General features: G+C 59.9%; 1 protein-coding gene across 1 annotated transcript in view; it reads left to right on the top strand.

Moving 5' to 3' along the window:
• Positions 1–12,593, top strand: part of ABCA13 (ATP binding cassette subfamily A member 13) — a 77,431-nt gene that overhangs the window by 29,980 nt on the left and 34,858 nt on the right. Inside the window, exons 19-26 of the mRNA XM_087820881.1 lie at positions 192–261; positions 1,951–2,082; positions 4,449–4,586; positions 5,362–5,542; positions 7,329–7,547; positions 8,205–8,401; positions 8,854–9,011; positions 9,133–9,363. Coding sequence (XP_087677007.1) covers positions 192–261; positions 1,951–2,082; positions 4,449–4,586; positions 5,362–5,542; positions 7,329–7,547; positions 8,205–8,401; positions 8,854–9,011; positions 9,133–9,363 — 1,326 coding nt within the window. The remainder of the gene's footprint in view (positions 1–191; positions 262–1,950; positions 2,083–4,448; positions 4,587–5,361; positions 5,543–7,328; positions 7,548–8,204; positions 8,402–8,853; positions 9,012–9,132; positions 9,364–12,593) is intronic.

The raw sequence follows: 12,593 nt of genomic DNA, 5'->3' as shown, positions 1-12,593 counted from the left end.
ACCAGCTTGTTTCTGCATTTCCAGCAGCTGACCTCGGGCCTGATGTCCAGGTGCAGATGTCACCGTGGGGGGGTGCTTTCATCTTAGAGGGGAACCTTAGGGGGACCACGGGGCTCCTCCAGTTAAACACGGCGCTGGGGACGTCCGGCGGCCGTGCGCTAATGGCCGTTTCTCTCCCCCGCCCCTCGCAGTGCCTCTTCTCCACGACCGCCTTCGGACAGGGAGTGTTTTTCATCACATTCCTCGAAGGGCAGGAGGCAGGTGAGGAGACGCCTTGTTTCAAAGTGGCTCTCGGGGCCCAGGTGCTGGGAAACGTATGGCTGGCTGCCCAGGTGGCTGAGCCGGGAGTCTTCACGGCCAAGCCGAGGCTCCGGGACGTGGTCCTGGTGTTGGCGTAGCTGACGCAACACCTCCCGCGTCAGCTGGTGTCGGGGGCAGTCAGGAAAACCAGGGGGCCCAATGGTCAGCTGCTGCCCGGTCAGCCCGCCAGCCACGCCCGGGGCTTCCTCAGGGCACCCGGCACACGGCCAACTCAGCGACCGTCTGACTTCTCCCTGGAATGGCGTGGGCACCCATGCCCCGTCTCTCAGGGTCTTATCGGACCGGAGTCTGCCTCCCTGGGTCTCACTTTTCTACTTTTTTAAAATTTATTTTTTTAAATCCTTACCTGAGGATATTTTTTTCATTGCTTTTCAGAGAGGGCGGGAGGGAGAGAGAGAAACATCGATGTGAGAGAGACACTCGATTGGTTGCCTCCTGCACGCCCCCGACTGGGGGCTGGGGATCGAACCTGCAACCCAGGTACGAGCCCTTGGCTGGAATCGAACCCGGGACCCTTCAGTCCGCGGGCCGATGCTCTAACCACTGAGTCAAACTAGTTTCTCTCTCTGATTCCCTCTGTCGCATGCCCGCGTCCACGCATTGTCTGCCGGCTCTCACCTCCGCCCCCAGATCTTCTGGCTCCTTCCCCAAGGCCACGCCCAGAGATTTAACCGGTGCAGATGGAGTATAATCATCTCCTTTACTTCCATATATTTTATCCCTATTAATTCAGCCTAAAATAATATTCTAACAAATCGAGTGGCTGCCCATTTCACTTACATTGAGGCTTTGACAACGACCCTCCTGAGTCAGGACAGGCATGTGTTTCTCGCGTGTTTACATGGTCTCTGTAAACACTTACAGGTACAGTCTGCACAGTAAATGCAGCTCTGCTCCAGCCACTGTGAGGGTAACCCTTTCCCTGGGCGCTGGTTCCGGAGCCCCGGGCATTTCAGGTCTCAGACATAGACCCTGTGCACGGGAGCTGGGCTGGGGCAAGAGCGACCCCGCGCGACCCCCCGGGGGCCTGCAGCCGCTCCTGACCCGAGACGGGGTCCAGAGGACACAGAAGGAAAATGGTCACTGTCCAGTCCTGTGGATATTTTGGGCTAAAATTCCAACAAGCACACAGTGTTGAAACATTTATTTTGTTGAGTTCTAGGCTAGTCCCAGAGGAAAACTGAGGAAGAGGGATATTTTGCTTAAATTATATTTCAACCCAGCAGTAAGTTGCAAATACATTGTAGGAAGTAGCGATTCTCTCCCACCCCAGGTCCTCTGCGTCCTGTTTACGTTTTCTAAGAGCAGAGGGAATGACGCCACGTGGGGTTTGGAGCCTCAGGAGTCTGCTTTCTCTTTTATTTATTTATAAACACGCTTATTTTCTCTAAATAAGTAAACAAGGAGAGCAGCCTTTAAAATTTTTAAACGTTAGATATTAAGACGTTTTAACGGTCGCTCTGCCGCATCGTGGGGCTAAGTGTGAGGTTAACAAGCTGACCCCCCTGAAGGACTGGGCCCCCGGCCTTGGCCTTCCTTCTGCTTCGCTCGCCGGCAGCTCTGCCCGGGCCTCCAGGACTAACACGCCTGCCCCCCGCCCTGGGCCTGACTCTGCCCTTCCTCCCCCAGGCGTCCAGTGGGGCAACCTGGACCAGCCCCCGGAGCAGGGGGGCATGGCGTTCGGCTGGGTCTGCTGGATGATCCTGGTCGACTCGGGCCTTTATTTTCTGGGTGGCTGGTACCTGAGCAACCTGATTCCCGGTAAGACTCCTGCACTTTACAGGAGGACCAGGTGACCGGGAGCAGTGTGAGAGCTGCTGGCTGCTGTGTTCAGCGGATGTATCCGTGCTGGGAATGTGCCCTCGCTGGGTTCCTGTCCCTCCTCCACCGCTCCCCTGGTCTCAGGCTCCTCGCTCGGCGCCTCCCCTCGGGGAGGGTCCGTATGTCAGCGTCGTCCGCGTGCCTCTGGTAACGGGCCGGGGTGCGTGAGCCGGCAGCGTGCGCGTGAGACGGGCTTGGGTGCTCGGCCGAGGAGCTGGGAGCCCCGGCCTCCCCTCCAGCTTGGGCCTGCAGCTCCCATTCGTTAAGTTAATAGATCAATTAGGGGGTTTTTTAAAGTCCAGACAGATTAAAGCTGGGGTGGTGTAATTAGCAATCACCATTAATATCCAATTTATTTCTAAAGTCTTCCTTTTCCCTCCAAAAGGCCTCCACCGCGGCGAGCCTCACCCCGGCCTCGTTGCGCTTACCTGGGCCCGTCGGCCCCATGTAGCTCCTGCCCAGGCCTCTAGGCGGCCCCCTCGCCGCTGCTAATTCAAAACCTATAGCACCCGAAGGTGTCCAAACCCCAGGGCGCTTTCTCAGGGGGTGCCCACCCCACCATCAGCAGCAGTGACAGAGCTGTCGCCCTTCGCAGGAAACTGCTTGTTGAGCAGCAGGGAGAGCACCAGCGTTTGCAGGATCGTCTCCCTCTGTTTCCACACGCTCGCCGTTCCTGCCCCGTGGTCAGGGGAGCAGAGAGGAGGCGAGTCTCCTGGCTGTGAGTCAGGGGAGACCTGTTTAAAAGGACGGCAGGAGCGTCTCCGTGTTGCATGTGTGTGTCCGACAGGCAGGGGCTCCCGGGGCGCCGCACGCTTGTCGTGAAGCTGCTGCAGCTCGCGGGCAGAGGGTCCTCGGGGAGGCTTTCTGGGGCCCTTTCCCACCAGGAAGGGAGAGGTGATAACAGCTCCGCTTGTCCGGGGGCGAGGGCCGTGTGTTAATATGGGAGGGCCCTGGCGGTGCCGGAAGAGAGAGCGCGGGGAGGGCGGCTGTGGTGTGGCGTGGCCACCCGCGGGCCCCTCGCCCTCCCGCTGGGGATGGGTGTTCACTCGTGAGGCTCTTGGAGAGCAGCCCGTCTGCATGAGTCCACTCCGGCCTCCAAAACGAGCACTCGGACCGCGTGGCCAAGCAGCGGGAATGAAGGGTCCCGCGGTCTGGAGGCAGAAAGTCCAGGATCGAGGTGTCGGTGCCCCAGGCGTGTATCGCCCCTCCTCCCTGTGTCCACACGTGGCCTTCCCTCCGAGGTGGCTTCACGTGGCCTCCCATCCGAGGCGTCCACACGTGGCCTTCCCTCCGAGTGTCCACCCGTGGCCTCACCTCTGAGGGAGTCCACACGTGGCTATGCGTGGCCTTCCCTCCGAGGTGTCCTCATGTAGCCTGTGTCCTGGTCTCCGCTTACAGGGACACCAGTCATGGGGTTAGTGCCTGAGCTGGTGACTTTATTTAACCTTAGTCATCTCCTGGAAGGCTCTTCCTCCAAACGCAGTCACACGGGGGCTAGGACGTCGGCGTATAAATGTATAAATGTTGGGGGACACAGTTCCACCCGTAACATGGAGAACACTGGCCTGGGTGCCGGCTCCGCGCCTCCCTTCACTGCAGAGGTGGCGCCTCCTGCTGTCCTCTGTGGTAATTTCAACCATCTGATGAGATGGGGTGAGGGGTTGTGTGTCTCTCCCTTGCTGGGTGGTCTCGAGGGCCTCTCCCTCTTCAGTGCCCCGTGGAGTGTGGCCCACGCACCGGACCTAAGCTACGGTGATGTGCTAAAGAAAACCGAGGCCTGCTAACCGTGAAACCCACCCGCACCTCAGCCCGCGAAGCGGGCGCGTGGCTGCTGAGGGGACGGAAGGGATTTGGCGCCTGATGAAAGGCTGTCGATGTGTTTCGTGTGGGAACGTTGGCACCGCGACTTAACCTCCTTTGTAGAAGTTGTAACTGGTTAATTCCTTCATGCTCTTCACCCGTCTAGTCACCGGTGCGCACATCCCAGGTGGACAAAGGCGGGGACAGGGCCGCAGGGCGGTGGGCGGGGCCGGCTGCGCTCGGGGGAGTCGGGGCGTCAGGCAGCGCCGCTGCTGTCTTGGTGAACCCCACCTGTGTCCTGGACGCCTGCTCAGGCGGCCTCGCGGGGAGCGGAGGGAGGGGCCCTGGGCAGGCTGGGGACTGTCACTGGCCTCGAACACGGGCTGTGTGCGGAGTGCGTCCACCTGGAAGGACAGCCTGTATTAATTAGTCACGACGTCCTGTTACAGAAGCTTGCTCTGAACAGAGAAGAGCTGAACTGACCCGGCCCCTGTCTTGCTTCCCAGGAACGGTCGGCCTGCGGAAGCCGTGGCATTTCCCCTTCACGGCCTCGTACTGGAAGGGCCTGTGTGGCCCCGCGGCCCGGGGGCAGTGCGCTCGGGGTCCCGGTCTGTTCTCCCCCCGCGAGAACGTCGGCCACGCAGGTCTGTATGGAGAGCACGCCGGGCGCGCGGCGCTCAGGCCCCGTGTTCCCTCGTCCCCACTTGGTGTGTCCCTGGGAGAGCGTCCCTGTCCCTGCGCACGGGAAGCTGCCCCCGGGCAGGGCAGGAGCGCGGCCCGTCCTCGCGGTGCTCACGCCGTTCCCGGGGCCCCTCGCAGGCGGAGGACCGCCGAGGGTCTGCGAACGCACAGGCTCCCGCAGGACGGTTTCTTCTACAAGGCAGTTCTGGAAAGTATGGTTTTTCTCGCCACACGAGGAAACTGCGAATCTCTCAGAAAACTTGGAACACGACAGGCACCTACTAACTCTCGCCTCCTCGGGAGAGTGTTGCTTGAGGACGTTTTGGCGCGTAACTTACCTGCGTGCTGTTGTCCTCTGCAGATGTACACGCACGTGTGTACGTGTGCGTATGTGTGCACATGCGTGTGGATGCATGTACACACACGTGTGCACACGTGTGCAGATGTATGTGTAGCCGTGCATTTTTGTGCATGTGTGCATGTACATACACGTGTGTGCATGTGTGCAGGTTTATTTTTATTTTCTTACGAAACGGACAGCGTAAGGCTGCAGACCTTTGTAACCCGAGAGCTCCCTAAATTTTGCTGTTACGTGATTTGCTTCTTGATTTTGTAAAGAAAGATTTTTGCACGTTTCATAAGTTTTGGAACCACAACTCGTGTCCAGGGCCGCCGCTGGGTCCTCTCGCTATCGGGGCGTTTGCCGTCCTCTCAGGGGTGTTTCCATCTTCCTCACAGGGTCGTCACCACAACACGGGAAGGGGGAGAGGGAAGGGGGCGCCCCGGGCGTCACCCTGGTGTCGGTGACCAAGGAGTACCAGCCCCACCAGGCGGCCGTGCGAGACCTGACCCTCACCTGCCACAGAGACCAGATCACCGCCCTGCTGGGGACCAACGGCGCCGGGAAGACCACCGTCATGTGCGTCCCCTTCTGCCCTGTAAAACTCGGGCTTCTGTTCTTAAATGTCATCTTACCTGAGAGGCCGGGGACCGGATTTTCTTTCCTCATGGAGGGAACACAGGGCCCTCTGCCCGGAGCTGCTGTGCCCCCAGCCGACCATCACCCTGGGCGCCTGGAGCACATGCCAAGGAGGGGGGTGGATGTTAAAATCTTAAATTCTTCGTCTATTCCCTACAAATAACTCGCCTGTTTTCACTTAACCTTTGAAAGCCCAGGACCCTTCCAGTTCCCCCTAAGTTTAATCTCGCTTGCATTTCTGTGGGAAGGTGAAATTCAGAACCGAGTTTGTTGTTCTGTAAACACCCGAGTAGTGTTTCTCATGTCCTGATTTTGCGTGGTTGGCTGGTTTTTTTTTAAGGCTTGGTTTTTGGTTTAGAATTCAAAGGCTCTAAATCTGGTGAAAGAATCAAACCGCGTTGTCCCAGAGAAACGGGGAGCTCAGACGTCCGTGGCCCACAAGGCAGCCCGAGTGGCCCGTGGAAACCGTGGCTCCTTGGGGCGGAGCTGCCTCAGCCTTTGTTGCTTAGTGGTGCTGAAGTTGCTTCATTAAAACAGCAAAAATAATATTTTTCTACCTTTTAAAGAAAGATGGACAAATAACATACACGAGGCTTTGGAATCTCATCCCGAGGACAACCCGAGAGGAACTCTGGGGGTTTCCTCTCTCCCGGGGCCTGGGTGGGAGCCGCAGCCCCCCGAGCACTGGGTCAGTGTCTCCAGGGGGGAGTGACCACCGCACAGCAGCGGCCAGGACGCCAGCGCCCCACGCCTGCCCCTGCAGGGACACTGCGGTTGCAGGCGCTTCCCTGCGGCTCGAGCTCCTCTGACCTGGTCGGTCCTGCAGTGAGTGAGGAAGGGCACCTGGAGTCACCTCCGGGCAGCTCTCAGAGGACGGTTAGCAGACTGCTTGTCACTATTTAAAACAAAAAGCCCCGCCCTGGCCAGTTTGGCTCAGTGGTTAGAGCATCAGCCCGTGGACTGACGGGTCCCGGGTTCGATTCCAGCCAAGGGCATGTACCTGGGTTGCAGGCTTGATCCCCGGCGCCAGTCAGGGCGTGTGCAGGAGGCAACCAATCAATTGATGAGTCTCTCTCTCTCCGGAAAGCGATGGGAAAAATATCCTCAGCTGAGGATTAACAACAAACAAACATACTAACAAAACGGAAAACACAAAAAGCCCTGAGACACACAAGCAGCGTGAACAGCCCCCGGAAAAGGGCTGAGACCAGCCCAGCAGCCAGCTGCTCATGAGGGGCACGGGGCTCACGGGGCTGAGCTCCCACAGGCTGGCGGAGGCCAGAGCAGGGACCCGATACAGACCAGCCTGGTGCCCATGCCCCTCCCCCCGGCCCCCGTGCCCACAGGCCCAGCTCTGTGCCCCTCCCCCCTCCCCCCGTGCCCACAGGCCCAGCTCTGTGCCCCTCCCCCCTCCCCCCGTGCCCACAGGCCCAGCTCTGTGCCCCTCCCCCCGGCCCCCGTGCCCACAGGCCCAGCTCTGTGCCCCTCCCCCCGGCCCCCGTGCCCACAGGCCCAGCTCTGTGCCCCTCCCCCCTCCCCCCGTGCCCACAGGCCCAGCTCTGTGCCCCTCCCCCCGACCCCCGTGCCCACAGGCCCAGCTCTGTGCCCCTCCCCCCGGCCCCCGTGCCCACAGGCCCAGCTCTGTGCCCCTCCACCCAGCCCCCGTGCCCACAGGCCCGCCCCGTCCCGAGCCTCCTGACTGTCCTGCTGACTCTCTTCTCCGCAGGTCCCTGGTGACAGGGCTGCTTGCTCCCACGTCTGGGACCATCCTTGTTGATGGCAGGAACCTGCAGACAGACTTGTCCGCTGTCAGGAAGGAGCTGGGGGTGTGTCCTCAGCGGGACATCCTGTTCGACAGGCTCACCGTCCGGGAGCACCTGCTACTCTTCGCGGCCATCAAGTCCCCCCAGTGGACCTGGGCGGAGCGCCGGCAGCAAGTGGACAAGTGAGTCTCGGCCACTCTGCGCCCCAGCCCTGCCCTGTGTCAGCTCAAGTCAGTCGCTTGGTAGCACGAGTGCTGGGGGGGGTGTGTCTCAGGGAGGACTTGACCTTGACTTGTCCTTGGGTGGGGCCAGACTGTTCACAGCTGGAGGGACAGGCCACGCTGACCAGCTGATGCCCAGGCAGGGAGGGGAGTCCAGGCGGAAGCCCAGGCGTGCCCAGGGGAGGGCCGGGGGCTGGGGAGGGGCAGGGCTGGGGCAGCCAGGACGGGCCAGCGAGAGCAGCAGCCTCCGCCCCACTGGGGACACGTAGTCCCTCAGACCAGGTGGAGAAGGGAGACACCTGGTCGGAAAGCAAAGCGTGTTCCCGGGAGATGAGCTCGGGAGGGTGGGCTGGGGGCAGGGCAGCAGCCGGTGGCGTCCTGGACCCGCCTGCCTGCGCCGGGCGCTGCTCTCTCCGGGCGCCCGTGGCCGGGCCCCCAGGTCGCGAGTGTCCTCAGCTTCTCAACTGGATGCTGCAAAGCAGAGCCCGAGCCGGGCCTGACTGCGGGGGGAGCTGCCCCGGGGCCGGAGACCTCGGTCACCGCAGGTCACCGTTTGCGGAGAGGTCTCAGCACAGCTGTGGGGTCCGGGCGCGAGCGAGGGTTCTGTTCTCGGTGCAGGACCCTCCTGGACGTGGGGCTGACGCAGCACCGGCACAAGCAGGCCCGCGCCCTGTCCGGGGGCCTGAAGAGGAGGCTGTCCATCGGCGCCGCGTTCCTCGGCTCCTCCAGGACTGTGGTGCTGGACGAGCCCACCAGCGGGGTGGACCCCTGCTCCCGGCGCAGCATCTGGGACACCATCCTCCGGTACCGCAAAGGTGGGAGTGGCCCCTGCCACTGCTCTCCCGGTCCTCTTAGGGGACTCACTGGATCCTGTCACCCGAACCACCGGGTGGCACTGACCAGTGTCCAGCTGCCTCAGATGCCAGACCAGGGACAGGGCACTTTAAAATAAATGTTTTTATTGATTTTAGAGAGAAAGGGAGGGGGAGGAGTAGAGAGAAAGAAACATCGATCGGCCGCCCCCTGCACGCCCCCGACTGGGGATCGAGCCTGCAGCCCGGGCCTGTGCCCTGACCGGGAATCGAACCCTGACCTCCGGGTTCATGGGTCAATGCTCAACCACTGAGCCACACTGGCTGGGCTCTCTCTGGCTTAGAAATGGGTGACGATCTTGGCATTGTCCCCACTCTCCCTCTGGCAGAACAGGGCGGACGGCCTCCCGGCCGGGGGTCAGGCCGGTTCTCACGCCGCCTCTCTTGGGCCACAGGTCGCACGATCATCTTCACCACCCATCACCTGGACGAGGCGGAGGCGCTGAGTGACCGCGTGGCCGTCCTGCAGCGGGGCCGGCTCTGCCTCTGCGGCCCCCCCCTCTCCCTGACCGCGGCCCACAGCCAGGGCCTGAGCCTTGTGCTCACGAAGCAGGTGACCCACGAGCGGCCTTCCCCTGGGGCCTGGAGACACCCTGTGAGATCAGGATCAGTGGATGTATGTTCGGGATGGTTGCACTTATATTTTTTACTTTTTCTTTTTTGGGGGGGTGTAGCCTTCTGTTCTGGAGGTGGAGGACCCGAAGGACACAGCGCACACGACAGCCCTGATACAGGCCTACATCCCACAAGCGTTCCTCAAGGACAGCAGCGGGCACACGCTGAGCTACGCCATCCCCCGGGACGCCGACCGAGCCGGCTTCAAGGGGCTCTTCCAGGCGCTGGAGCAGCACCAGCACCGCCTGCACCTGGCCGGCTTCGGGGTCTCAGACACCACCTTGGAGCAGGTGCTGCTTAGCGTCCATGTTTGTTCTGCAACGTATTTTCATTTATACGTTCCCCACCCATGTCCCTTTGGGCAGTTTCTGAGTCTCCCTCCTCCTTTCCCTCTGTTCTTTATAACATGTTTTTTTTTTAGTTGTTTTTTTTTTTTTTTTTATGAAGTTGCACATGGTAAAATCTGCCCCTGTCAGTTCCAACAAGTGCGTGGGGTCAGGGCCTCACACACACTCAAGACACGGGGGCTCCCCGCTCCCGCCGCCCCGAGAGCACTCGGCAGGCTGCTCCCCGCAGGGCGCCCCGCTCGCGTCCTGCAGTTAATCACCCCAAGGAGCCTGACAACAGGCAACAGGACCAGCTGCCTAATTGCTCCGGAGATTCTAGTGCTTCTCCGGTTTCTCGCAGCAATTTCCATGCCCTACATTTAGCACATGCTTTGCACATAATAGATGCTAAATAAACACCAATTGATCAGGTCTCGTGTATCCCTCCCCCCCCCCCCCCCCCCCCCCCCCCCCCCCGGTGCTAAAAAGAAGTCATCTGTGTGCAGGACAGACCTGAGCAAAGGGCCTGAAATACATAAAGTGTATTTAACAAAATATAACATCGTAGCACGTTTGGACCTGTTGGAGAAAGATGTCTTAAATTGGAAAAAGATTAAGTGCCTTAAAAAGCCTTCTTTTGTGTGGTGCAGTCTATAAAATAACTAACCAACCAATTTCGTCTTTTTACACTTGGCAAGTATTGACTTTCCCATCTCTCGCCTGCTATCGACCATGGTTAGCAGGGCCGCGCACACCCCACGCCTGCCTTTCCCCTGATCGGCGAGCTCTGCCCAGGACGGCGCAGGGTCCGGAGAGCCTGCCAATTAACACTTTAAACCACAGTACGGTTCTGTAAACCGTGGTCCCTGAGTAGACCCCAGGCCAGCGAGGCTAACGTGGGAAATCTGACCACGATTGTCACCAGTTTCTTTTTTTTCAAATTGATTTCAGAGAGGAAGGGAGAGAGAGAGAGAGAAACACCACTGATGAGAGTCACTGATCGGCTGCCTCCTGCGCGCCCCCTGCTGGGGACCGAGCCTGAAACCCGGGCAGGTGCCCCGACCGGGAATCGAACCCTGACCTCCTGGTTCACGGGTCGACGCTCAACCACTGAGCCATGCCAGCCGGGCATCAGTCTCATTACAAAGTTTACCCTTTCGCCCCGGGTGCCAGGACCCGTGTTTGCCTGGTGTGGGGCTGGGCCGGGGTGCCCGGAGCTCGGTGGCCCAGGGGCACCCGTGTGGCCGTCTCTGAAGCCAGGGCGAGGCCTCCTGACGCAATGCACAGGGAGCGTTGTTACGAAGGAGGAAGCGGAGCGCAGTGTAGAGAGGAAGATTTATGGAGAACGCTCCCTCCCCGCCGAGACCTGCGCCCCGCAGCTCCCGACCGCGCTTGCCCCGGGCGGGGCCGCTCCCTTTAGAGTCAGATGCGCAGGAAGCCGCTCCGTGGACCATTCCTGACGGGCACCGTTTCTCCCGTTTCTAATGTGTTCTTCACAGACGCGCCTGGGGGACGCGTACGGCGCTCGGGGCCTCGGGGCCGTCCCCGCCCGGACACAGCCCCCGTCCCATCGGCTGAGGGAGGGTTAACCGGGACCCACTGGCTGTCCCTGCACCGCCTCCGGCCGGCAGCTCCAGGGCCCCACGCGCAGCTGCAGCCGTGTCCCGGGTCATTGTGTGTAAACGCATCACTGCTGGGAACAGTCCTGTTCCGTGTCTGGCTGTTACCGTGTGTCACGTGAGGAAACCGAGTCAGGCCCACTCCCCATGAGCAGCCTTGCAACCAGCTTGCCAAGGACTCCGGGGCCCTCGAGTCGCACCAGTTACGCGAGTGAATGGGTGGATCATGACGCGTTGGGCGAATATCGTCCTGATGATCCAGTTGGGTCATTAAGGCAAAGAAAGAAGAGCCGTGTGGAAAGGAACGTAATATAATACAAAGCTCTTTTTTCATTCTCAATACAAGGTGTTTCTGATGCTTTTGCAAGATCCCAAAGAGCCACCTGATGTTGCCCCAGGGCCGGGGGTGGAGCCACAGAGCCGCGGGCCTCGGGAGCACACTCCTGCCTACTTCTGTGAGTACAGGGGCGGGGAGCTCCGAGGAGGGCAATCGCCATCGCGCACGGGTAAAGATGAGCGCGGGAGACCGAAGGCAGGGACAGGTGGAGCTGAACAGGAAGGAGGCCGTTCAGAGGCAGGAGCTTGGCGTTTACCCGCCCGCCCGCAGCCACCATCCCGCTCTCCCTCCTGAGAGTTTAACTACTTCTGGTTCCTCCGCTAAGTAGAATCTTGCAGCTTTGGTCTCTGTGTCTAGCTTCTGCCGTGTCCTTCAGTCCACCCACATTGTCACAGATATTATCACTGAGCAACATCCCTTGGTATGGACAGACCACTTCTCCTTGTCCATCTGGAGACACGTGGATGGACAGACCACATTTCCTCTGTCCGTCTTCTGTGGATGAACACGTGGATGGACAGACCACTCTCCTTGTCTGTGGTCCGTCTGTGGACACGTGGATGTTTTTACATCTTACTGCTGTGAATGCTGCTTTAGGGAACAGGGGTGCAGACACCTCTCTAAGGTCCTGATTCAGATTCTTTTGGCTAAATACCCAGAAACTGAAATTGGATAAATCTATCACATGGCCGTTCTCTTTTTAAGTTTTTAAAGAGCTTCTGTAGTGCTCTCCCCAGGGGCTGCACCAGTTTACATTCCCACCCACAGTGCACGAGGCTCCCTTTGCTCCACACCCGCCCCCAGAGTTTCCGCACAGCCAAGGACACAGTGGGGTGCAAAGGGAACCTCCGGAGCTGGGGGAAAGGCCCGCGAACCATCTCTCAGAGGGTCAATATCCAAAACATATAAGAAACTCCTTCGACGCAATAGCCACCCCGCCAATAACCTGATTAAAACATGGGCAAAGGACCACCACATGCAAAGGTCCACAACACACAGATTTCTCTAAAGAAGACGTACAGATGGACAGGGGCATGGAAAGGTGCTCAGCACCGCTGACCACCAGGCCCTGCGGTCAGAGCCTCGGCGAGCTGTGTGCTCACACCTGTGACCACGGCCGTCACCAAACAGCCAACCCGGGCGCCTATGCAAACGGCAGGTGCTGAGGCCCGGCGTCCCCTCGGGTGGATCCTGGGGACTCCGACGTCCACGGTTTTTAGAAAAGCACTTGTTTCCTC

Source organism: Miniopterus natalensis, chromosome 10 (assembly GCF_054644295.1).
Source record: "Miniopterus natalensis isolate mMinNat1 chromosome 10, mMinNat1.hap1, whole genome shotgun sequence".
Lineage (NCBI taxonomy): Eukaryota > Metazoa > Chordata > Mammalia > Chiroptera > Miniopteridae > Miniopterus > Miniopterus natalensis.
The sequence above is the reverse complement of the archived record's forward strand: the minus strand, read 5'-3'. Positions and strand labels throughout refer to the sequence as shown.